A 26,259-nucleotide genomic window follows, 5' to 3' on the forward strand; every position below is an offset into this window, starting at 1 on the left:
TTAAGCGTGCGAAGAGCCAGCCGCGGGAGGGTCCGCTCAGGATGTAGGTCAGTTTCGCGAACGCATTCGGGGATAATTTTAAAATCGCACTCTTAAAGAGAGATCCGCGCTCGATATTGACATCCTGTTGACGGCGTACCTCGCTCTCGTGATTCGAAAGAGCTGTGTTTTAGCGGATACGTTACGTTTTTACCAGGTTGCGAAGGGGTGTGCGCGATAGTTTCATGTCAAATTATTCAACTATCGCTGTCTGACAGATTTATACTGATGTACACAACTATCCATGTACAATTCAAGATATAAAGATCTAAACAAATATAATTCTAATTAATAAATAAAATAATACATACGATGTTGTAGAATATAACATCATACGTGTATAAAGTGACAATATAAATTCTTAAAATTGTTGATTCACAAAATTCAATCTAGTTATTCGATTATTAATATAATAATTTTGCAACATAATCTAATAATTAGCATACATCTCTGGGAAAATAACACTTTCCGCGCACAATTAGAATAGCCTATATTTTATATATGTATATAATCATAAGCGATAAAAAATCTAGAGATAACATCGTACTCTTCGTCAAACTAATATATTTTAATTTTCAACTAGAAAATGAATTTACTATTATTATTCTGCGACTTGAAAAGATAAATATAGAAAAGTACTTGAATAAAGAACGCATTCGTATCTTTTCGCGATGTGTTATAGAAACAAGGATCGGAACGTGTCGATTTGTAGAATCCCTGATACTTTAATCGTATCAAAACAAACAGTTGATTGGTGAAAAGTGAAATCGAATATTCTCGGCGATATAACGCGATAATAAGACGGAATCTTCGTCTAGAGATTCGTAGAGCGAACGAAAAGGAATGGGGAAAAAGCAAGCGGCTGCTGATGCTACGAGAGGGTGCGCGCAGACAGGAAGCGAATCCTTCCTTCCTTCCTTTCTTCTTTCCTTGGCAGACCAATATCCTGAATCACAATGAGCCCGCGCGTCTCTTCGAACCATTAGCTATTTAAATATAAGCGCCGACGATCGTTTCATCGTTTGCGGACGTGGATATTCTCCAATAATCACATTCGTGATGAATATCAGATATCCAACGTGCGTATCCTCCACTTTTACCATGTTAAATAAACGACGTTATATTTACATCTGCGATATTACACAATTTTTTTTACACAAATTATCTAGAGCAAATCTGACGATATGATAACCGAAGAATGAAAAAAAATCGTTTTATAAAGAAGGCGACAAACGTGATCCTTCACGTGTCCCTCGACACATATCGGTTTCGAGACTATCCCAGGTTAACGACATCGTCCGGCTCTTCAGGGCGTGTCCAGACTCGTTTTCCTTTTTCTCGTACCGTAATATGCCAAGAAAAAAAAAAAAAAAAAAACAGACGGGACGAAGACGGCAGGAAAGGAGAAGATGGAGCAACCCCCGTGAGCACAAGTCGCTGATTAAACCTACGGTCGACAGACGCCACGTTCCCCCCCCCCCCCTCTCCCCTCCAAGGAGGCGATCGAAGCGTCTTCGTTTCCTGATTAACTCACCGAGTCGCTCGTACGTTCCGAGAGAGAAGCGCAACCGGAAGTAATCCGTCTTCCTCTCCACGCATTCTCGCGGGATCGAGAGGGAGAGAATAAAGCGGAGAGAAAAGCGACGCGAAAAAAAAGAGAGAGAGAGAGAGAGAGGAAGAACGCAAATTCGCGCTTAGAACGATTTAAAGTGTAAAGATCGGAGTTATTCTTTCGCCTTTCCAAATTTTTTTGTCCCCAACCCTCCCTCCTTCTATAAACCATTCGTTTTATTCTCCTATCCGTCTGTATGGAATCTTCGTTATAATGCTTTTCTCTCTCTTTGATCAGATCTGCAACAATCAGATTTGCGAGATTTCTAACAGTACGATCGTTTATAAAGGATGAAGAGAACCCGTGAAACCGATCGATGCTACTAAGATTGTTTCGAGAATCTTGCGAGTCGGTGTTAAGGAGCATCCACGTGCATAACACATTGCGCTTTACAGCATTAAAATGCAAGACGACGACAGCGAGCGTGAATTATTATGCATTTGTCGGTCTTTATCGAGGAAATTTTAAATCTATTCAAGCGGAATGATTTTCCAGATCTACATGTCCGCGTTAATATAGTTATCAATTTTACAATTACGTTACAATTATGTTAATGTTGATTATTAATGTGGCGTGACATCATTCACGATACTATAAATACGTATATATCTACGATATATCTATAATGTATATACATGTATTAGCATGTCAAATGTTATAACGAAAATATATGTATGTAATAATATAGTTGCAGCGAATTAAAATAACAAAAAATTTCAAAAGAACTTATAAGCAATATTTAAATAGCTTTTAAAAATTCGAGTTAAATAAACGCCGTTTTTTAATCAATCAGCCGAAATCGGATGCGATTTTACGATGTTATAATTATATACCGAACACCTTCGCATAATTTACACATTCGGAGACAAAATTCGTAATTTCACTTTATCCGATTACGTGGCCGACTTATCGCTCGAGAACCTCGCGCTCGATGCAATAAAATAATTTTCACCGTCCTTTTCTCTCTCTCTCTCTCTCTCTCTCTCTCTCTCTCTCTCTCTCTTTCTCTGCACGCTGGCACACTTCTTACACGCGCGATAACGTTTTTATCTGATAACGCGCGTTACATTTCGGCGAATCGGTACGACGTTTGTTGACCGGAGTTCGCTAACCAGAGCAGGAAGAATGCGATGACTTTCGCTGAAACTGCCGTGACGACCTCGGACGCATGCGATTAATCTTCCCTTATACTCTCTTCCTTTCTCTCTCTCTCTAAAGGTCAAAATTATACAGAGATAGAGCACGCTACATAATTATCTCATTATACTATTTCTAACATATCATCTATTCTAGATTTCCTCCTGAAATCTTTATTTTATTCTTTTCTTCTTTTATCGTATTTTCCTTGTCTCCTGTTCTTGTGTATTTTTGTTAAATCTCTTCTCGCAAGCTTAAACCTTAATTAAAATTAAATATAGTATTATATTAATTAGGGGTTTTATAAAAATAAATTGAAAGAGAAAATATAACACATTATGACTTCAAAATTATAGTGAATATCAAACAATGTAGAGGATGCATTCTGTGGTAAAAATGATCTTGGCTACCGGTGTAACGAATTTATAATCTGTATTGGCTATCTGTGATACGTGAAAGCTTAGAAAGAATTATCAAGAGGAGAAAGATGATACACATTATGATCCGAAAAAATTACAATGAATGTAGAGGGTGGATAATCGGAAGCGTGACATGACCTTGTGCCGGAAATGATTTTAGCTACCGACGTAAACACGAATTTATAATCTCTACTAGCTACCTGACACGTGAAAGTTACCGAAGCTTTCTACCGACAGAATAGAAAAAGGGCGGGAAAACAATGGGGATCAAAAAGGCGGCGGAAGAACAGGAGGAAATCTCGAGCTATTACGTTTGTGTGCGCCTGCACTTTGCATCTATGCCCTTTCCTGTCACTTTCTCCCTTCCCCTTGGCTTTCTCCGATGATTTTTCATGCCGTTACGGGGTATGACGAGAGCGAGAAACGATGACGCATTGTTTGTATATTCTCGCTTTTCGTCTGTCGTTCCCGGCAAGGGTTCGACAGGAAAAGGGTTCATTAGGAAAACGGTACTTTTTCTAAAAAGGATCTCCAGCTTTTTTCTCTTCGACGCTGAGAAAAAAAGACGAGTAATAAAAAGTCACATTTAGATGCAGCGGCAGATCCGGATGCTTTCCTTTCCTTTTTTTTTTTTCTTCACATACATGCGCGATAAAACGCTACGACTTCCTTGGATTGACTATTTAAAACTCCGCGAGCTCGCGATGATGGTCGGGATTCGTTAATCGCGCTTCTGTAAAACGTTAAGTAGAGCGAGTCAACTCGGAGACAATTAAATTGATAAATTTCACCATTTCTCTCCTTTTATCTCCCGTTGGGAAAATTATTGAAACTTGCAATGTGCCGCTGGGACAAAAGGTAGGCGTCCGTGTAATGAATCATATAATAGGACTGAATTGACAAAAAGGATAAAGGGTATGTTGAAAAATGAAGCTTTATTTTTCTGTTCTTGAAAGAATTTGCCGTTAACGTACAACAAAATAAAAAGGCGATGGACCATTTTTATCATTCTTCGAAAGGGTTAAGAATGTTTCCGTTATATATTATTGCATCGTTTCCGCTGAGATTTTTCGTAAAAAAAAAAAAAAAAAAAAAAAAAATATCGTTTCACAAAATTATAAAAATCTCTAAATGAAATTTTAGATGAAGACGAAGAAACAAATCAATGAAGCTCGAGACGCAATAAAATAATATGAAAATATAACGAGAAAATAAGATAATATATTAATAAATAAATTTCAAAACTCCCAACAAAGAAAATCTTCAGCTTCATTTAATTTTATGTAGAGAAAGAGAGAGAGGGAGAGAGAGAGACTTTACCCTAAAAATATATAATAATATTATAATTGGAAAGAGAGAGAAAACGATATATATCTTCTAAACAACTTTATTTAAAAAGACAGAAATCAATCGTTTAACATAAATTTAAGCAAAAAACTTATGTTTGGTATATTTAAAACGATTAGATTCTCTTTCCAACTCTTATTATTGTTAAAAAAGCTAACAGGAAGATATAGCAGCATCCAAAAACACGTTTTGAGGAATTTTTATTTTTCCGAGACTTGTTTGTATATAAAACGATAACGTTCGGTGTATCCAAGGAGCAATGCCGAATCTCGATGAAGAAGACAATCGGTAGTCGAGATTGAACGAGTCGTACGAGCGATACGCGAGAGGCTTTAATTTCGTTGGGGTTGGGGCAGGTCGCAAGGTATTATCTGACCGGGCGCGATAAAGAAAGAAAGAGAGGAGACGGTCTGACGGTGCGATAACGATTGCTGGACCCGATTACGCGAAACGGGTCGACGAATATCTCGATCCCGCCCCGCCGTCGCTTTACGAAACGACCTTCGACGGCGCGACTTGCGTAATATTTTTATCGGCCGAAATTACGCACTGGCCCGACGCATATGCGTGCGCACCCGTATGACATACGCGTTGGATCATACGCGGTGCGAACTGCGTTTCGACGCAAGATACGAGCGGCGTAAAGAGTTGCTTTTCAGGCCACATAATATATAAAGGAAAAAGAGGAAAGAAAATATTTGATTATCCTTTCTAAGAGAAGCAGCATATCCTTGTGTCGCTCGTTCGAACGATCTTCGGTCAGATTTTGTCAGATTCGAAATTAGCAATTGAAAAAAATATGCGCTAAAGTGAATTGCGATGACACATTAGCCATCTTATCGTAGGAATGACACATTGATGAATGACACATATGACGGTGGTATGAATTGCTGCGTATGAATTGTACGGCAACCTGAGAAAATTTTTATCGTTAAATCTCAAGGTAAGCAATCGATATATCGCGATTAATATGTATGAAGGTATATGCGTCAACATTGAGTGATAATCTTGCGACGATTAATCCCTTTCAATTCAACTCGCTGAGGAAATCAAGATAAATATTTTTTTCTTAGTCGCTACAACATCTTTATGACAATATTTTATCTCGCGCGATTCAAAGTGAATCAGATTTTTTTTTTTTTTTTTTTTTAAATATGTAATTCCCCCAATTTTGGAGTAAGTGACGTCTTTTCTTTCTTTCAAAAATAATCCAATTGATTGATTTACTCTAGTAAAGAATACCTAAAAAGGACGAAAGTACTAAAGCGAGAGGGGCGACATTCGAAAATCTGAAAGAACTCTCGTCGAAACATGTGACGGGAAATTTGCGGAAACGATAAGGGGTGCGGAGGCGAAAGGCGCGTTTCCTCGGAATAACGAGTCTCCAAGACTTACGGTATCGTTTGATGAGGTTCTTCTTGTAAGGTTTGGTGCCGGGCGGCCTGGAGCGCGACCTCGCGCCTCCGTTCTTCCGATTGTTGTCGGAGCACGAGTCGTCCGAGTCCTCGGAGCAGGTGCGGTCTTCCCGCTCCTGGCCGTACTCGGACGACGCGGCGGCGAAGCATTCGCGAAGCCTGAGGGCGGCCGCGGCCGCGCGATTACCGTAATCGTCGACGGACAGATCCTTGCGCTCCCGCTGATCCGGCCCGTCCTCCCGATCTTCCCTGGCAAGATCCTCCGCGTAATCGCCGACGCGGACGCTCAGATCCAACGGCTGATCCTCGAGCATGATTCCTCGTGGCACTCGAGGTATCGGCAACAGACTCGACGCTTTTCCTCTTCCTCCGAAATTCTCTCGACAGATCCTTCCCGCGCGCGCACTACCAGGACACTCGGTACAGCATCTCGTAATCCTTTCACGAACGCGTGTTATGCACTTTCCGAAGCGACGATGAATTTTTACGACATTGCACTCGCCGGGGATTTCCCCGTACGGACGGCGCACGACGGACGCGTGTCCTTGGAATCGTATCTCGAATCTTCTCTTCTCTTCTCTTCTCTTTTCGCGAGGTATTCGTTGTCCTCTCCTTGCTTGCTCTCGAGACCGATGGCAATCGAAGGTCCGATTATCCACGTCGAGCCGAGATAGGACGCAGCTGCGGAAACGAGCGTGTACAATTTCGCGAGGGAAAAAGGACGGAGAAGGATCCTCGCGAAGGACACGGCGGAGGAAATTCGCCGTGCGAAAACACGGTGCGTATATACCTGTACTTTGAGCGGCGATTCAAATCCCGCTCGCTTTTCCGAGATTACGCGTTTCCGATGACTCAACCCGTTCACTTATCCGAGAGCTCTCACCTCTCGCGGTACGTTCGCTGACGCGATAAAAGTCAGCCTCGACGATGAAAGCCGGAAAAGGCTGCTGACGCGCGCGAACAAGAGGTTTACGATTCGCTCGATCACTATTACTCGTCACTATTACTCAAATACGCGAATCGACGAAATATATCACGCGGTATCCGCGGTATACTCTCTCGCCCTCCGAAGATCTTCTGAAAAGGGAGAGACACGAGAAGAAGGAAAAAAAAACAAAAACGAAAGCGGAGAGACGGAGGACGCGCGATCGACCTGCCGGAGCGTAACCGCGTTCTCCTGCGCCGAGGCTACGGTCGCCGGTGGCACACTGACTGACTCGGAACCGGGGTAGCCCGCTAGTCCAGACTCTCGCGCGCGTTCGCTACTTCTCCAGACTCTCACACTCCGACTCCGCGCGCCGGACTCACTCTCGCTCGCGCATGTCGCCGCTCCGCGTCGCGCTCATCGGGGCGCCCGACCGCCGCTCGGCTATCTTCGTCGCGCGGCTTCGGCCGCGCTCGGCGCAGCCGTTCGTCCGCGCCACTCTTCGCCGGGAGCCGGGAGAGGCACCAGTCGGCGATGCGGCGCGGCGGCTGTCACACGTGTATGCGTCGACAACGCGGTACCATTACACATGCGGCGCGACGCAACGCGCGGGATATGCGTAGCCTACCGCAATGTCGGATCCCGTGACGCCCTCCCTTGCCGAGCCAACGACGGCCTGGTCCCGCTTGGCCTCTAATAATAAATGTCTCTTTTTTTTCTCTCTCTCTCTCTCTCTCTTCTCTTTGCTTTATTCGCTCCTTCACTCTTCATCTCGCGAGGGAAAGCTATTTTTCCGTCTATTGGGATAGGACACTTAACCGAAAGCTCGCAACGGATTATTGCTGACGCACCCGTGCCTCGCGTGACATTAACCTTCGATCGTCGGGAAATACGAGTAGTTTTGGATCTCAAAATAAGCTGGAAATAAAACAAGTGAGGCGAATAAACAGAGGCGCCTATCGCGCTCCCGAGAACGAAGCATCGAGCGCGCGTAAAATAATATTGGAATAAATGACAGATATACAGATATACAGTTGAGAGTATACGTATAAATGCCAATTGCAAATATAACTAATAGTTTGTGCGTATAAGTAGTATAAATAACATTTCTGCAAATTTTATTTGCGGCAATTGTCGAAATATGATCGTTTCTTTACACATGCCAAAAAAATCTATAAATATAGTAAATTATGATTGTTAAAAAATAGAGCTAAATCTTATAATATTGATGAATAAATTTTTAATTTCTATCAAGATATTTAATGCTAAAAAGTAAACAATAAAATTAAGATCAAAATGACAAAATTGAGGAGGGAGACAGCGTGTCAGATTATCGGTCAATTGATATTATTATAGTATCTCATCCTTAAAAAAAAAAAAAAAAAAAAGTGTTTCATCGCGAACGTCACATCGCCAAGCAGAAAATTCGATCCCATGATTCGCTCTCTCTTTCTCTCGGCCCACGAGGGCCCGCCCCTGACATTGTTTCCGCCTTGATGCGCGGGTACGTCCGTCGCAGGAAAGGAGAAGGCGCGAGCACGCACGAGAATGCTAGCGCGCGGACTCTTCGCGGTATAGGTGAACGTGCGTGGCCGAGGTCGCCGGGATAAGGAACTCTCTTCCTTCGAATCCGGAGAGTCGGCCGCGCTGCAGCCGGTAAACACAGGTGCAACTACGTTGCTCTCGAGCGAGTGATACGCGAGTCGAATTTCGAAGCGGTGACGTTTCGTAATTCGCGTCGCGCCGCGCGCCGGTCGACTCACCTTTCCTTCACCAAAAAGGCGGCCGTATGTAGGCGCTGTGGCTCTTAATCCTTTCTCTTCGTGTAGGAGAAAAAGAGAGAGAGAAATCGATTTAACATTAGTTTCCGAGAAGAACACAAGTGAACACACACACACATATATATATATATATATATATATATATATATACATCGCGATGCTCGAAATAAATATAATTTAATTTTTGCTTTGAGGAGGAGGCATCTGATGTTTCGATGATGTCCGCGAATATATTCGCTGCTTTGTCTATTACTTCAATGAATTGCTTCAAATTATAAATCGCGAGGAGATTCCAATTAAATAATACCAATAATTAAATATAATAATAATAATAACTTTATAATATTAAATATGATAATATTTAAATAATAATAATAATAATAATAATTTTTAAAATGCAATCCATTCATTACACTTTCTACGTTCCTGAACCCAATATGATTTCACGTGGCGACGACCATCGGTATCGTACACGTATAACGTTCGTTCGGATTATCAGCCGCTTATCGATCGTCTATCTTTTGTTCTCGAACGACACTAAGTATTCGCGTACTCGTGCGTAGCACGCGGTAGCCCTTCCCTCCCCCCCCCCTTCCCCACCTCCAGGCGAGCGAGAAAAGCGCGTTATATCGGGATGCTCGATAGATCGCGATAGAGACGGCAGAATTTTTGGCTCGCCGACTGCATCGCGATCTCGTTGCCCCTCGGGAGGAGGTATACGTATAACCGAGGAGGACAACGAAAGAAACGCTCGCTTCCCAGAACGCATCGCATCATTGTCAAAAGATTTCCTCAAAGAGAGGACGCTGTTCCTCGTCGATGACGTCGCGCGACATCCAAACAAGTCCCTCGTCTCAGCATCGCCGTCTTGTAAAAAAGAGAAATGTACGAAGCGGGCGAATAAATCGCATTAAAATTTGAATGCTCGAGAGAACGACGAAATAAAATATCGAAGCGAAATTATGATTGGCAAATAGAAATAGAAAAAATTTATTCCAACTGCAATACAATCGGCTGATTTATATTCTTCTAAGTAATTTTCACATATAATTTTGAAATATTTGTGCTCACCGTTTTTTTTTTTTTTTTTTTTTTTTAAATCTTACGCGACGCATCGTAATTTAAGTCTAAAATATCACGCCCCAGAGGTACGATCAATAGGAATAAGCGATTTTGTGGCAACCCGGAGAATTAGTCGAGTGTGTGATAAATTCCTTAAATAAAAATCCAATCCCAGTCGCATATGTTGTTACTATAAATAAAAGAACTATGCGCCACTTCGTATCAAGAGCGAAAATTTCATTTTCTAATATTTCGGCAAATGCAAAAGGTCGTCAATTAATTTAACATTGTTAATACACGATCGGGAGTTCTTTAAATAAGATAAATTATTGGAATATTGGATTCTTTTCTACGGAAAGCTCCTCCCTTTAGCTATTAAATTGTGTACAGATCTAAAGAATCGCGAATGATCGTGAAATGATGATTTATGCACAATTAAAAATAAACACGCATCAATATAAATAATTACAAAGCACCGATCTCGAAGATTAATGACTTGAAAGCATACATTCTCTTCTCTTTTTTCTTTGTTATTAAATGTTTCAAGTAAAAAAATGACACAAATGATACAATGTTTAACTAAGTGTGAAAGCATTTTGTATCGCGATCGGCGAGGAAAAATCTTGTTAGGGGGTCTTCCTTAGAGGATGAATTCATGGATCGAGCCAAATGGTCCTTACATTACAGAGATCGATCAACGTTCGATCGCAAATGTATACGTTATCGCAATCCATTCGGCATATTCAGCCCGATATGCTGGAGGATGTCTCGGAACTCGAGAACTATGTTTATAGAAAACTTTTAGAAAACGCATTGTCCTTTCGGCGCTTTCGATAGCATACAGCATATGAAGATATTATTTTACCGATATAAAATATACTTTATATGTATATTAAAAAAGCAAATCTTTTTTATATTTTTGAGGTTGAATATCTACGCGATTAAAGCTGAATTAAAAGCGAAATAAAAAATTTCAAAAAATGAATTTTCAAAACATTCTTGGACTTATCTCGTACAATTATCAGAAGCCGAATCGTTTCAAAGGAGCGACATTTGACTTTTTACGACGCGAAACGAATTTCTGCGCCACGACGGCGGGAGACATCTGCATTAAAAATGGTCCTGCATGCGTATAGAGAGAGAGAGAGAGAGAGAGAAAGACACTGATGTTAGTATCCTCGATTTGTCGTTCCTCCGTGGGGCAGAGCCACCACGTCGAGTCGGGGGACCGAGTTATTTTAGCGCAAAAACGGCTGCCGGCCCCGGGAGAGAAAATCTCGTAACTCTCGTCGATTACAAAACAACGTTTGATCCAGGAAAACTGCGATTTCGAAACCGTTATTACTACGTGTCTATCTATTTAATTCGACTCGTTGTATTGTTTAACAATAGGTGCACTCGCGCGACTATCCTCCATAATTTTTTTCACAAGCTTTTTTATATGTCGTGTAAAGTATTCAAAGCAATATGTGGAAATATATTACTCATTAACTCTACTAACTCTTACTTTATTGCACACGTTAACAACTTCTTCGTGTTGATTCGACACATTTGATTCCGGTTTGATAATTGAAAGTATTGTATTATAATATCGAAAATATTTCGCGAGCCTTTTCGCGTGTCTGTCAGAGTTTATGAATAACTTGAAACATTCTAAAAATATCATTCTTTACAACTATGCATGTGTTGAATCTCAGAAATCATTTGGAAGGAAATAGCACATGGGATTTTCGCCTACGTTGAATAGTTTTGAAGTATTAATTCCGAATAAAAATCTACATCATCATCATCACTCTGTTATTTCATTTATTGTAAAATGTAAATTATCATTTAAAACGACGTTTCAAACCAGCGTCATATACAATGTCACTCAAAGGTTTCGATAAAATTCAAAAATATTTCTCTGGATTCTACTATAAAACGGTCGTATCGTGCATTCGCCGATGATACGCTCGGCTTTAATAAAACGCCGCGGAATAACGACCGCACTTATTTTTCACCGGCTAATTCGGTGATAATACGACCGAATGACCTAGAAACACGACAGCGTCTCGATCAGTTTTGAGCACGAGAGACGATTACGCCATTGTCATAATTATGACAAAAGGATGTATCGACTTTGGGCGTCAAGAGACTTCGTGACGCACGATTTATTTTAATTTTTTTTTTATTTTTTATTTTTTTTTTTCATTTGGATATAATATATAAAGGTGTCTCGTTATCTTTTATAAAGTTAGGTGGTGCAACAGGTGTACTGCTTACGCATGAATATTTCTTTAGAATCTCTTCGCAAATGAAAGAATTGCGCTTTTAATAATACAAATTGATTGAAATATTTGAATATCAATCATTGCGATAAGTTTCGTGTATTCCTCTTCTTAATTCAAATAATTTTAATATTATTACAATGCCTGAACACATATTTATCTATTTAAAAATTTTTTCCCTGCGAAAAAGCTGGTAGCGTGCAATTGCTACTCGAGGAATGCAAAGGATAACACAGGTTATACCTCGTCTATTTTTTTTTTTTCAGAGATATAGAAAGATTATAATCTCTCTCTTCGAGTAAAGATAAATCCTACGCTTTCTTTATTTCCTCGGCCATGACTGCGTTTATCTCCTCTTCTTCATTATTTTTATTTATCGATTTAATTGCTCATTCATTTTTTGATCTACTATATTTACTACTTGTTTATCCATAATTGACGGCCAACGAGTCTGATCACATGGATTATATACAGAAGCAGCATACGCGTATGACGCGTCCGTTAATTATTTATCGCAATCGTCGTGCTAGTACTAGTTCGCCGTTCAATTTTCTGCATGTAAGCGTCACGTTCTCTTTCTTCGACTTTCTACGTCGAACGCCGTCAACCTTTCCAATTGTCATCTCGATCTCGTTGTGTCTTTATTACAATTTATTTATTTTTCCTCTCGACTCTTGAAAGCAGATATTTGGCAAATTTTGCGTTGCCCATAATTTACTCCCGCCGATAGCAAACCCTTGATTATTGTAGTAAAATAAGTCGTATTATTTATTAACGCGAGACAGAGAAATACATGTAATTTTTACTTATAGTTCAAAATTATACCGAGATTATTTTTAATATTCTCGTACTTTCTTTATACATACACTGTTATAATTATACTTTCTTTAATTTTCATTAATTGTCCAGTAAACCTTTGCGTAAAGTGTATCTTTCTAGAAACATACAAAAGTACCGTCTCATAATATATCGACTCAGAGTGGAAATAAAACGCGGCGAAACGTTATCACGAAGATCTCATGAAATCATGGACTTTCGTGGACACGAGAGAGACGCTTTAACGGATGCATTTAATTAACGATGCAGCGAAACAGTGCGCGTGCACCGCGGCGAAGAAAGTGCATCCCATGCCGTCCTTTTCTCGCCTACCTCCCGCAATTAATATCTGGTACGACGATTTGATTAAACGGCTTAGAAAGAATTAACACGAAACGCCGACGTACACGCGCGTCCCGATAATTACAACGCGTCCAACTACTCTCGCCACACGAGATATAATATGATTTGCGAAAAAGATCTCACCGTTGCGAATTAACAACATTGCGGATTATTTACGTATTTCTAGAAATATACATCGAAAAATCGACAATCGATTACGTAAAACAGCCGGTAAATTATTTACGCTTTATTATGCGATACAAGGAAATTCCTTATCTTTTATTAAAATTAAAGAAAAAATTTCATTATTCGATTGTCATTTTAAAAATTAAAATTAATTATTGCACAAGCATGAGAGAAATATAGCGATATCGCAATTTTTAAATATAATAATAAAATTAATAATAAAAATAAAAATAATAAAATTATTTGCACGAACAATGATACACATAAATCAATTAATTCGTGAGATATTAAATATAAATATTACATATAAAGTTTTATATCGAATAATAGGCTCTGTAGTATGATAATGGGTAATCGAGCGTTACAATTAAGAATTAATAGGCGATGCGTCGAAAGTTTCTCTAAATATTGCGTGATTCGTTAGCCTCGCTAGCGTGGAAGCGCCTTTAATTTTTCGCCATTCTTGCGGGAAGGTGAAAAGAGAGGAGGAAGAGATATTAACTGGTGATTCAGTCCGAGACTAACGCGCACTTTTCCTCGACACGTTTCTCCCCGACGCGGATGATTTGCTCTCCTTTTTTTTTGTCCTCCTCACCGCTTCAAATCATTCAAAGCAAAAGGATAAATTTAAGACTTGGTGCGCTAAACCTCGTTAAAAATTTCAAATGTTCCCATGACAATCCTAGATCTAAAAGTGCATCTACATCTAACAAGAGTCATAAATAAATAATCAAAATGCACGATTTTTCTCGCATAATAATTCTATGCCATCGTGTATATTCCTTTCAATGCCTATCAAGTATCTGTATGAAGTTTAAATTTTTATTAATTAATTATTATCACGAGAATACGGTCCGGATCTAATCAGCTATTGATTTTGAAGTATCGGTAATATTGAATAATCAATGAAGAAAAAAACTATGGGTAGTTTGTTAAATCGGATCATCTTTAAATTAGCATCGGGTGAAGAGAAGCGACAACGAGCGCGGCGAATACGCCCGAAGGTGCCAGAAAACCATGAAGGAGGCCTCCTCTCGCTATCCGAGACTCTTCAAGGACACGAGGGTGGCGGATCCATCGAGGCGCGCGCGCGCGCGCGCGCGCTCGCGTCACTCGCCTCGTCGTTTTTCCTCCCGTGAAAATCACAATCCGAAGCAAGAGTAAATGCGAGAGAAAGAAATAATCGCCGGCGAAATCGCCGACGCGCGTTCCACATAACAACGGCCGGAAAATTTTCTTGTCGCTGTATTTTTTTTTTTACGAAATAAAAACAAGCGTCGTATATAAATGTAAAAATCGTTTCTTTCGTATTTTTTTGTTTTTTTCGCAAAAGTAAAAATTATTCAGAAAGATTTCCCGAAATTTTTATATCTCGAATTTTAACGAGCAATAAATGTAAATATTAAAACGATAATTGCAGTCGTAATAATTTTTAAGATACGAGCTGGACGTATCGTCACGAAATATATATATATACCTTTCACGTGCGAAAGCGTATTTACAGCTCCTCCCCCCTCCCCCCGTGTATGAGTTTTCGCAATATAATTAAAACAGTCACGTCTATACATCATCGTCATCGTCCTTCATCGCAGGAATCCGGGAATTCTCAGTGCTTCTTTGCACGGATAAGGACCTCATCGTCCCGCGCGTCCCGCGAAGCGTGGCGCGTGTTCGACGAGCAGTCACGAGGAGGTGCCAGAAACCGTGAAGCAGTCCCGTGCATGCGACTTTCCAAGGACACACGTCAAAGAAGAAGAAGAAGAAGAAGAAGACAAGGGAGAGGAAACGGGCGAGATGGGCGAGGAGGAGAACAGGGCGCGGGGGAAGGAGGAAGAACGGCGAAATAGGAGAAGAAGGAGAAGAGCAAGAAGAACAAGAAGAATCCCCTCAGCTCACGTCCGCGAGAACCGGAAAGATTCTCTCGATCCGCTACGAACGGCTTCCAAGGTCCGCGATCCGTATTCCAACGAGACCCAAACACGCACAGACGGCCGTATTCGCGCGCGCGCGCATCGCGTACCTTTCTCTCTCTCTCTCTCTCTCTCTCACACACACGCGCGCGCCTCGGACGCACGTCCGGCCGCGAAGTTATTGTTTAAAACGTTCCCCTTTATTGTGTCTACAATGTGCTCGGTCGCACGCGGCCGGAACGACCGAGTGGGCCATCGCTTCCTCCTCCTCCTTCCCGTTGCTCGTTGCTAAATACGCCTTTTGCATTTCTTTCGTTAGGCTCTTCGGTCGGTTGATTAGCGATCGGATCGGGATCGGCCGTGTCATCGCGCGAGATCTATCTCGACTAGATATCACTGTACATGGTATCTCGATTCGGACAGATTTCATTTTTGTGGCAATTTCCCTCATCGAGCTAAAATTGAATTTTTCACTTTGTTTCTGCCTTTTAATTCTCAACCGCTTTTCCATTTTCAATCTCGACAGAGATAGTCTCGTGGAAATGCCGACGTTATTGTTATTATTATCGTTATTGTTATTTACTTCATATCACGTCGTACATTATTTTGTACGCTTTATCGCTGTGTTTATACATTTTCATAATCCTGTAATCTCATAAAGATTTAAAACAAATTATTTTCCAGATTACAAAAAATTTCTAACAAATAAACATTTATATTATAATATATCTATTTATATTTGATTGTATAAAATGAAATTATAAATAAAATATTTAAATATACTACTATAGACACCAGGAGTTAATGTATACATAAATACATATATCAAATAGAATGTGTTATGTGTTTTCGAAAGATTTACTCTTTTGCTCTCTAAATTACTCTTTATTCGAGATATAAAATAACTTTTATCAATATATTATAATTCAATTAAGCAGATTATCGGACTTTTTCACGTGTAATTATATAATAATATAATTCAATCTATCTCGGATGAAAAATTTCATTTCTCTCTCGGATATGCTCCTTGTGATCTTAAATAATTAATTAAACATCGCGAAGAGAGATATCTCTCGATTGAGCATTATTGTACGTCTTGTCGTATCAAAGGCTTCCACGGTTACTCTTTTCGCCGTCGCGGAACACTCGGCCTCCTCTTGTCACGAGACACGGCGCGGATATACACCTTCGAGAAACGTTTATTGTGTCTACCAGAGAGAGTTACCCGCATTGACTGTACACGCGGCTTGGCACAGCTCCGCGCTTATAGCCGTAAACGCGACATGGTTGCACTTTCGTTCTCGTTGTTCGCCGGCGAGAGATGTCGAATATTGCCGTTCGATTTCGCGGAGGCGAGCGGAGATTACGCGAACGAAAGTGAAGCGGATCCGCTCTGAAAACGTCAAAGGAAGGTTTCCTTTCGGTTTCCTGCTTCGTTCAAGATTTAATAAACTCGATAAAGATGCCTCCTCTGTGATAAATGTAAAAAAAATGCAGAGTGCTCTCCGAAGAATTTTAAAACATCTCGTCTCTCTCTCTCTCTCTCTCTCTCTCTCTCTGTTTTTGTCGCAAAGCTATACATATCAATTAACTCGTTGTCAGTTATAAAAAATATGCGATAAAATCGCAGCGTACAATTTCGGTAGCGAGATTTCGAGAGAAAAGATCTATCTATACGCCCGTGACGCTAATTCTACATTCTCGACAAGGAATCCGTCGTCTCTTCGAGAGTCGCGCTGCCCAAAGATCGTGTCGTATCTCCTTTTCTTGTGGAGAGCAAAGGGAGAAGGAGAGGAAGAGGCAGAGAAGAAACGCGCGGACACACACACACACACACATACGTACATACATACGGCATGACGCACGTCTATGCAAACGCATACGTACACGTCGCGGCCACGTGTGTCCATGTGCGAAGCTAGCGGCGACTTGGAAAGGGGGAAGTAGTCGTCGAGGATGAGGAGGAAGAAAGAGGGGTAGACGAAGAAGGTGGATAGAACGGGGTGAGCGGGGAAGCATATACGGAAGGGAGGAAAGAGGCAGGACAGAGAGATAGACGGACGGACGGACGGACGGGAGGTGCAGCGAACTCTCCCAAGGCCTGCGCGTCCCCCCACCGTGCGTGCAACTGCAACTGCAACACTCGCGAAACGGAGAGAGATAGCTTCGGAGACCGCTGGTGCTACACGTGAGTAAGGATACACACGGCCAGGCCGGACAAAGAGAGGCGACGCTGGCGAGCCCGGAAAGGATCGCGGCGGAGGAGAGACGGAAGAGGGGAGCGAAGTTTATTAGCATGCTCCTGGACGCTACGCGAAAAGAAAAGCGGGGTGTCTACTCAAATGTTGTAAAAAAAATCCCTGAAAATTCTTCGATATTCCAGGTATCTCTGTTCAAGATTACAGATAAAAAAAAAGAATATCTTAAAGATCTTTTGACGTAATGTTCTAAAACAAATCTTTTTATTATACGCATTTTATATTGCTTTTCATTCATATGAAGAAAAAACACAAAATCACTTGAGTTTCAAGTACTAGATTTGCAAATGTATAAAAAAGAAAACTGAATAGTTTCTGTTAAGACAAAAATTTTTTAACTCGCGTAACATTTTTATTTTTTATCACTAAAAATTAAAAAATAAAGTAAAAAAAAAAATATGTACTTCATATCCAATATTTTGTTAAGACATTGATTATATAAGCAGAGAGATAGATATATATTTATAATATATTTTAAACACACACAATTTTCACAACTTGGCTTATTGGCGGATTGTCTACTGCTTACAATATTATAAGAGTAAAATTATCACAGAGAAAATTTGTTTTTTAAATTCCCTGATTTCTCCGCATACAAAAAATTCCCCGAGAATTTCAGATTTTCCATATTTTTCCAAGAAGTAGATATTCTAGAAAATAACAGGAGACGACAAAAATTCAGTAACCATTAGATATTTTTCTCGTCCCCGTATTAAAAATAGTTGGAATCTGTCTGGCTAGATGCAAAAAGTATTTTAATTTTTTCCTGTAAGACAAGCCGTATATATATATTGTAGCAGTAAAACGACGGACAGTCGTGGTCGTCGTAATTAGCCGTGGCTTATGCCAATATTCTCGTGGTTTTAAAAACTGCGAAAGACGCTATCGCGAAAATGTTCGAGGAAGAAATTATCTCCAAACTGTAAACACGGTTTTAATTTTGACGGAATAAAACGTCTGAACCTAAGAACAAAAAAAGTTTGAGTCATGTTTTTATTTTGAATTCTGTGACCTTTCTGCACTGTCGTGATTTATGCACGGGAATGATACATTTAAATACTTCCGTTAAAAGACAAAAGTTTGCGCGTTGTCATCCGCGCGTATACAAATAAAGTGACGTTTCTGCGAATATTTGATTTGAACTTTTCGAAACTCGTACGCTCGCTGACCTACCGCATCTCCACCGCGTTCGCTATTATTTTCGTCCAAATATCTTACTATTTACGTCATCGTTCCAAGTCCAAGGCAACCGAAAAAAGATTCTCGTCAGGAAATCGCAAACAAACACATCGTCGCGATGCAACAAACTCGTCAGCCGAAATAAACGACACTTTCCGAAGAGAATAAAAATAGAATATAGAGGAAACTTTATTCACCATATTTTTTATCTATCCAAAATAAATTATTTTTATCTATCCGACAAATAATTTTTCAATAAATAATTTATTCAATAAATTTTTAAATAATAATTTTAAAATTATAATTGTAAAAAATACTCTTGTTAGAGTAAAAAAAAAAAAAAAAAAAAAAAAAAAAATTTAAACAATGGATGTAATTTAAATCAAAAACAGAATAAAATAAAATGCATAGTTAGAATGATGATGATTTATGGATATTCCGAAACCGGAATAAAATTAATTGATTCCCTGAATTTTCTGTCCACTCGTATACAATAGAACACTTTTTTTTTTCTTCCCTTCCGTTTAAAATCAAAAATACGTTTTATTCATGCGATCGTACGGCGCAGTGGAGCACACTGAAAGCAATTAAATGCGTGTGAGTCAGGTTTTATTTCCTGCTTCGAGCTCCCATCATTATCTCGCCTCTGCATCGGCACAGCCGACAATTCGCGCGAACGCGAATTATTGTTTACCCGACGAGAAATGCGTGCGTGCCGGCGCGTTAAGAACGAGGCAGGCAGGGCCTTGCCTTGTCGTAAGCGAAGCCGATTATCTGCGTCGGGTTCTCTGGGTCGATCGATCGTTAACTGCGAATACACGAGCGATTCGTGCGAATCGCGTGCGCAAACAATATCATTCGCGCGATGCTAGGAAATTCTTTTGCGATACATTGTATGAATATTCCGTCATGACGTTTCGTTAAAGGATTCAGCTTCGCTGAAAGTCGCGTCGACGTGATAATTTTTGTCGAGACCTCATATCATCGTTATTTGTTGCGAAACGAACGTTACTGAAACTTGTTCCTGTTGGACTCTTGAGACGGATAATTTTTTTTTTTCCGTTTTCTTCTTCTTTCCTCTCGGCCACGTCAATGGACAGACAGCTGGCTCGAAACGCGACGCGTGTTGTCTAATAATAACACCGTACGCGGAGAGACTCTTTCGTAATTTTTTCATCAAGTTCGTCGACTCGATGGCGCTTTAATCGTTTGACGAATAACGTCGCGATAGTATTCTTTCACTCCCCGTTGTTGATTTTCTACGTATATCTTTGCGATTTCTTTTTTCCCTTCTCATCATTTAATTTTATTATAGCGGCTTAATTCCGTCGATTTCAATTATCTGTCGCTAAGTGCCGTGATGACACAAAATTTATACATTGTTATATTTCCATTCTGCATTGTTATCTCATATGTATATATCGAGTCACCTTATGAAAAACGAGTCGAAAATTTGAGAAAAAAATCAAATTTATTATTAATCCTTGTATGTCACTTTTTTTTCCCCCTCTTTGCTCTGTCACATATGGATCACAATGTCATATCGCAATTTTAGCTCTCAAAGTGCTTGAAAAAAATCTACATAAAAATGTATATATTCTTTAATATAATATCTGTAGAAAATGATCATGTATAATAAAAATTAATAAATAAATTTCAAACTTTTTTTTTTTTATCGATTAAGATCTTCCGGGGGATATTCTATTGTTAAAATATATCTATAGGATCGAAATGACTTATGTGACTCTTAAGGATTAAAAAGTATTATATATATGTTGTATTCCTCTCCACGCATAAATCTCGTATCGACAATCTTAATCATCGGAAGAGATAAATGTAACGGCTGAATTTTCGCACTTGCGTTTCGTCGCCTCGTTGAAGCCGACGATAAAGTGGGGCACGCCGGTGATACATGATTGATCGCGAGGATGGCGTCGGATCTAATACGCGCGCGGATCGAAAGTGAGATCGAGATCGGCGAGTCTCGCGTGCGTCGCGTGCATGCATATATGCGTGTACGTGTTTCATCCGCTTAAGGAGATAGTGCCGAGTAGACACGCGGGTCCAGCCGCGCGAGACTATTACCACCCTCCTTCCTCTTTTTCTCCCTTCACCTGCTGCTCTTCCGTCGACGTTTCGGAGTTTGCGAGGCTGTTACACCTACTACATATACACGCGCATAGTAAGTAGGTAAACACGCGCAGAGCTGCATATATGCAGGCACGCTTTTCGCGCACGAGCGAGCGAACGAGCGAACGAGCGAGCTCATTCGCCACGCTAGCCCTGGCCTAGATAGGCCGGCGAGTCGGGTTTGCATCGTTGCGTTGCTTTAAGCCCGTCTCACGCACCGATCTATCGTTGTCCGTCTTCGTTATTTTTTTCTCTTCTTCTCCCCTTTCCCTCCCTCCCTCCCTCCCTCCTCCTCCTCCTCCTCCTCCCGTTCCCTCGAGAGAGACGAGAATCGTCTCGTTCCTCGTATAAGCTACGATATATCAGATTATCGTTTGGTGCACTCTCAATTTTGTCGAATCAATTTCCCCATTTTTCGATGCAATCGAGAGTCTTCGTTCATCTATCTAATTTAGAAATTCGATTTTCGAAATTCAATTTTTATAACTTTTCTCATATTTTCTGTTTAAGCCGCAACAAAAGTATTATGCTCTCTAATAATATATAAGGGAAAGTATTTATAGAAGAAATAAATTCTCTCCCTTAAACAAGATTCTTTTCCTTCATTGTTAGTAAAATAGTAAATCGTATTCTTTCATCGCTTTCAGCTCACATAGTGATCTGTCGATCAATTTTTTCTTTTTTTTTCTTTTTTTTTTCTCCTGTTCTTCACGATCGATTCTAGAAGGTTGAGATGATTGATAGATATTTTTAGCAAAAGGTGGCATTCGAAGTGATCAATGAACTCGAAAAACATAGAAAACGAAACGAAGGGTAGAATTTCTGAGCGAGGATATAGCTGCGAAAATATTTTTGGCGAGAAAACTTCGTTTATAATCGTACGATGTACAAACCGAAAATATACGTATTTCTTTTTAGTTTCTGTTACTTCAACAATCTTCGAAGATGGATTTATGTTTCATGATTCGCGGCGTTTGCCTTCATCGTACTTATAACGAAATCTATGGAAAATGGAGGTTCGATTGAAGCAATCTCGTCACACAGAGACAAATAAGTTGGCAACAGAATATATAAATATCTCTCAGTTATAAAGCTATAAATAATAATTTTAATTTTAATAGTGATAATCTTTGAACTTTAGAAAATATTTGTCGTCATGTCATACTTGACAATCTACACAGAGTATCTTTATAATCAAGCCACATATTAATTTTTATCGAAAACAAGATTCGGTTAAGATCAACCGAAAAATAAAATTGTTTTTCTATGTTTCAAAGTCTACATCGATAATTAATTTTTAGATTAAGCAAGTTCATAATTATAGATAGTAACTCGGCATTGAAACGACCACACATAGATTCTATCTATAATACCTGTCCTAAAAGCAATTTAGGACACTCTATATCTCTAGACATCGTAAATCTTGTATTTCTTCCGTCATTGTTATTTTATTCCGAAAATTATATTTCTAATTATATATATATTAGTACTAATTATATGTACAATAAATCATTTCTTGTATTTATTACACGATACTTTGACTCATCTGACAGATAATCATCTGATTGAAAACATGACATTTGTGTTCGCGCGCGTACGCGATATCAAGCGTCAGACGTAGCTGCTATAATGAGAGGGAATAATTTTTATTCCCATTCTTTTTATAAAAGATTAGAGAAAGAAAGGAGAGAGAATGTGTGTATGTGTATAGTCAATACAATGTCCGCGAGAGAATTCTTTAAGAAAGAGCATCGGATATGTAAAGACTCGACTGTGAGTTTAAAAGGTAAATTCGATCTTACAGTTCACAGACACGAGATATTATACACTCGATTCTCTAGATACGATAAACTTCTGACACGTACGCCACCTTTCCTCCCCATAAGACGTTCCGTGTAACTGACGACGTGTTCGTCGAACAAACAAGAACGGACGTATAAAGCCGAGATGGACGAAACGTTTTCAGGTGCCGTAACGTCGATTCTCGACGATAACGTGTCGTGTCATCGGGCCATTTCATCGCGACATCAGCGCGGATCCATTTTTCCCGCCCATGCATCTTTTATCGCCACGTGTCGCGCGACGAGATCGTAGTCGTAGCCGAAAGTGCAGTGGCCGAATTTGCGACGTTACGTCGACGCGACGGCGCGATGTAACATTTATCCGCGGACAGACTTCGACGTTATTTTAAAACGCGGCGAACACGCGCGAATCGGGTCGCACGGAGCAGCGGCCATCGAATCGTAATCGTCATTTTCTTCGTAATATCCCGCATATTTGCGAAGTAATCGCGGCTGCCTGCAATTCATGCAACTTGGATAATTGCCAGACTATCGCGCTCTGATAAGAGTAACACGAAGATATACACGCGCCACTTTCGCCTTTTTTCGCACATTCATGAAAATAATATATAATGAGAGAAATATTATTTCGATTGTGATATTATTATGTCTCTAACAAGAATAGATATTTATTCCCGATTCTTAAAATTAATTAATTAAATAATTCGAATAGTGTATCTTAAATTATACGATATATATGATTAAATCATCTTTTAATGTTTTATTAACCATTCATTATAATTTAATAGGAAAAATAAATTATATAAATATTTTATTTTGTTCGTCACTTCCCGATCGACATCTTCGATCAAATACTTCCCCGATAATTATTTCATAACTGTCTGAAAAATATTTTTTATCCTTATTCAAGACAAGATTTTGCCAACGCGATATTTCCTTCGCTAACAAAGTTGAATAAAATGAAAATATGAAACTCGATAAGTCCTAATTACAGCCGTAATATAGATTATGGTAACGTGATTAAATTTCGGTATACACACGAGAGCGTAATATCTTTTTCTCCCCGTATATTTTAAAAGATATAATTACGGTGAATTCGAATCGCAGTGCCAGTGTGCGATCGGAATAATTTCGGACGAATATTCGCGAGAAATAGGAAGACGAGGGCTTTATTCGGCGATTTCGACAGTTGCGCGCGATGCCAATCGCGCCGCGAGTACGATGCAACACGACGGCGATGCGACGCGCATGCGCCGCTCGGCCGATGCACGTGGTAAGTGCAAGTATGTCAAGGCGCGACCTGAATTTTCCTACTCTCGGTGCCCCCCGCAACATTCCCCGCGGCTCCCGCCCGTCCCCCTTCTCCCCCCGTTGCATCGCGCTTACTCGATGCAACTGCCGTCCTCTCCCCTCTCCCACCACCAGCCGCTCGACTACGGGCGTGTGCATCTACCTGCGCCCTCGAGAAACACACGCATGTGTGTTTGTGTGTGTGTGACACGTTCTTCGAGAACGTAAAAATAGCGAGAGCTCGTATCGAAAGCGATTCCTTATCCTCGTCTCGCAGCCTCCTTCCGTCGCGAGCGGCGATTTTTCTGCGTCGCTTTTATCGCGGAAAAGGGAAACGCGCGCGTCTCCTACATACATCGATCGCTCTCGATCGATCGGCGTGACATACAAGTCGCGACGACAATGAGAAAGTTGTTCTCCGCGAAACGGAAGGAATGTCACGCTTTTCTTTTTTCCTCCCTGACGCTTCGACATATTTCCCGCGTTTTTTTTTATCGAACATCGCGGGGGGAACGTAAGCGCGCATACCAAGACATTTCTATTCTCTTCAACGCGCGATTATCTGTCATACCATATTGTTGTATTATTATCATTCGTGTTAGAATTGTACGTGATCGCGCGCAATATTTTAATAAGAGGTCGCGTGTCACGAATTTAATTATCGTCTCGATCTCGATAACAAAAATTTCTATAAAAGTATTATCGACTTGTTTATTACATATAATCATATTATATTCCTCTCTCACAGTGATCGCCTTAAAAAAAACAAAAAAAAAAAACAAAAAAAAACCTATTGCATCTTATCATCATAGAGCCGCCCGCTATAGACCTACTCGTGTATAACGAAACAATTTATATCTTAGCTACACGATAATGTGTTAAAAGAGGTCGCGTAAAAAAAAAGGCCAAAGATATATCCTGTCCGATACGTGGATACGAAGTCAAGATTACGTCATTCCCCTCCGTGTGCGTGAATATTTTTACATACTTCCTGATTGTCATGTCTATAATATCTCGGGCGATGTATTTAAAACATACGACGTCATTCCACCCTCTTGACTATTGTACCTCAAGGTGGCTGCTGCTCCCATACTTACGTAAACGTATTGTACGCGCGCGCGCGCGCGTGTGTGCGTGCGTGCCTCTTATGTACGGACGAGTCATTCTCTTACGTACGTGTACTTGTTTTGCGTACCGGCTGACGCTTTTACGAGCGCTTGACGCTTTTACGATCGTACCGTCGCGGTGCAACGTACGATTAGGAGTTAATTGAACGAAGCCTCGCGTGATTCTGTCCTTCCCCCCCCCTACTCCTCTCCTTGCTCTCCATCCCTCTATTGTCTCTCCTCCTCCTTAGGTCGCTCGGATTTCGACAAAGTTGGAAGAAAGCGCGAGAAACACACATGCGGCAAGATATACGGCATTATCGGAGATTCCTACCCGGTGCTATCGATGCACCCAATGCACATAAATTATTCGGGCGTGTGTTACGTGAGCGTGTAAACACCGTTCGCGCAGCTATTCTCCCGGGTGACGTGAGCATGAATTGCCGCGAAATCGAAACGGAATTTAGCGAATACTCTGAAATAAAATTGTGATATTAATTCTTTTTATCATCGTCTCTTCGATTATGCGACGCTGATCTTTTATCTTATCAAAAAACAAATAAATTGATGATATATCGTGTAATTTGTTTCTCTTCAATTTATAATTATGTATATCGTTCGAAAATAATTATATTACCAATGTGTTGCATCCAAAAGCATTATTCGATATCGTGGGACATTGATCCGGATCACGATGACACAAGTGTTTCTATTGTATAAGGATATTTTCGTTCTTGCGTATGATAATGAGCTTGCCAATCGGGTGATATTGATTTTATCGGTTATCGCAGTAACGTAATTAATATGCATGGCCCATTGAAATTATGCGATCGATCAAGTTGTAGTATCGGACGTGCATGCGGAATTAAGATCATTTAAGACTAAGCGTAACGAGATGAGTTAAATAATATTAACAGTCGCCGCATGAACATGTCTCATTTTTTTCCTAAATTGATCATCCCTTTCTCTTCGCAACGAGAAATTTCGCAGGTATTACACTTTCTGCAATAAGTGTAGAGATTCAAATACATCTCCAAAAGTTTCGTGTATCCCTATCTTATTTAACAGACATCAAAAATTTAATTCAATTTTATATACTTATCGAAAATTCCACTTTATACTAGATAATAAATAATAATAAATAAAGGTTTTTTTTTTCTATTGAAACCGCACGCACACATTTGTCTATTATTCATTATACTAGGAATAAACATTCCTCGTGTCAGAATGAATACG

At 40.1% G+C, this 26,259-nt stretch overlaps 2 protein-coding genes across 7 annotated transcripts in view; both read right to left on the minus strand.

The window, feature by feature from the left end:
• Positions 1–26,259, minus strand: part of LOC138937209 (ERI1 exoribonuclease 3) — a 181,367-nt gene that overhangs the window by 66,201 nt on the left and 88,907 nt on the right. The gene's annotated exons all lie outside the window — the stretch shown is intronic.
• Positions 1–26,259, minus strand: part of Eip74ef (Ecdysone-induced protein E74) — a 186,508-nt gene that overhangs the window by 48,871 nt on the left and 111,378 nt on the right. Inside the window, exon 1 of one of the 6 annotated variants that reach the window (XM_070303224.1) lies at positions 5,950–7,318. The exons of the other annotated variants lie outside the window; for them this stretch is intronic. Within the exon in view, the coding sequence (XP_070159325.1) occupies positions 5,950–6,283 (334 nt within the window). The 5' untranslated portion in view covers positions 6,284–7,318. Of the gene's footprint in view, positions 1–5,949; positions 7,319–26,259 lie in introns of those variants that run through there. 6 annotated transcript variants of the gene reach the window in all.

Source organism: Polyergus mexicanus, unplaced genomic scaffold, assembly GCF_030449975.1.
Source record: "Polyergus mexicanus isolate NDT 795.1 unplaced genomic scaffold, iyPolMexi1.0 SCAF_10, whole genome shotgun sequence".
In the NCBI taxonomy this organism is placed as follows: Eukaryota; Metazoa; Arthropoda; class Insecta; order Hymenoptera; family Formicidae; genus Polyergus; species Polyergus mexicanus.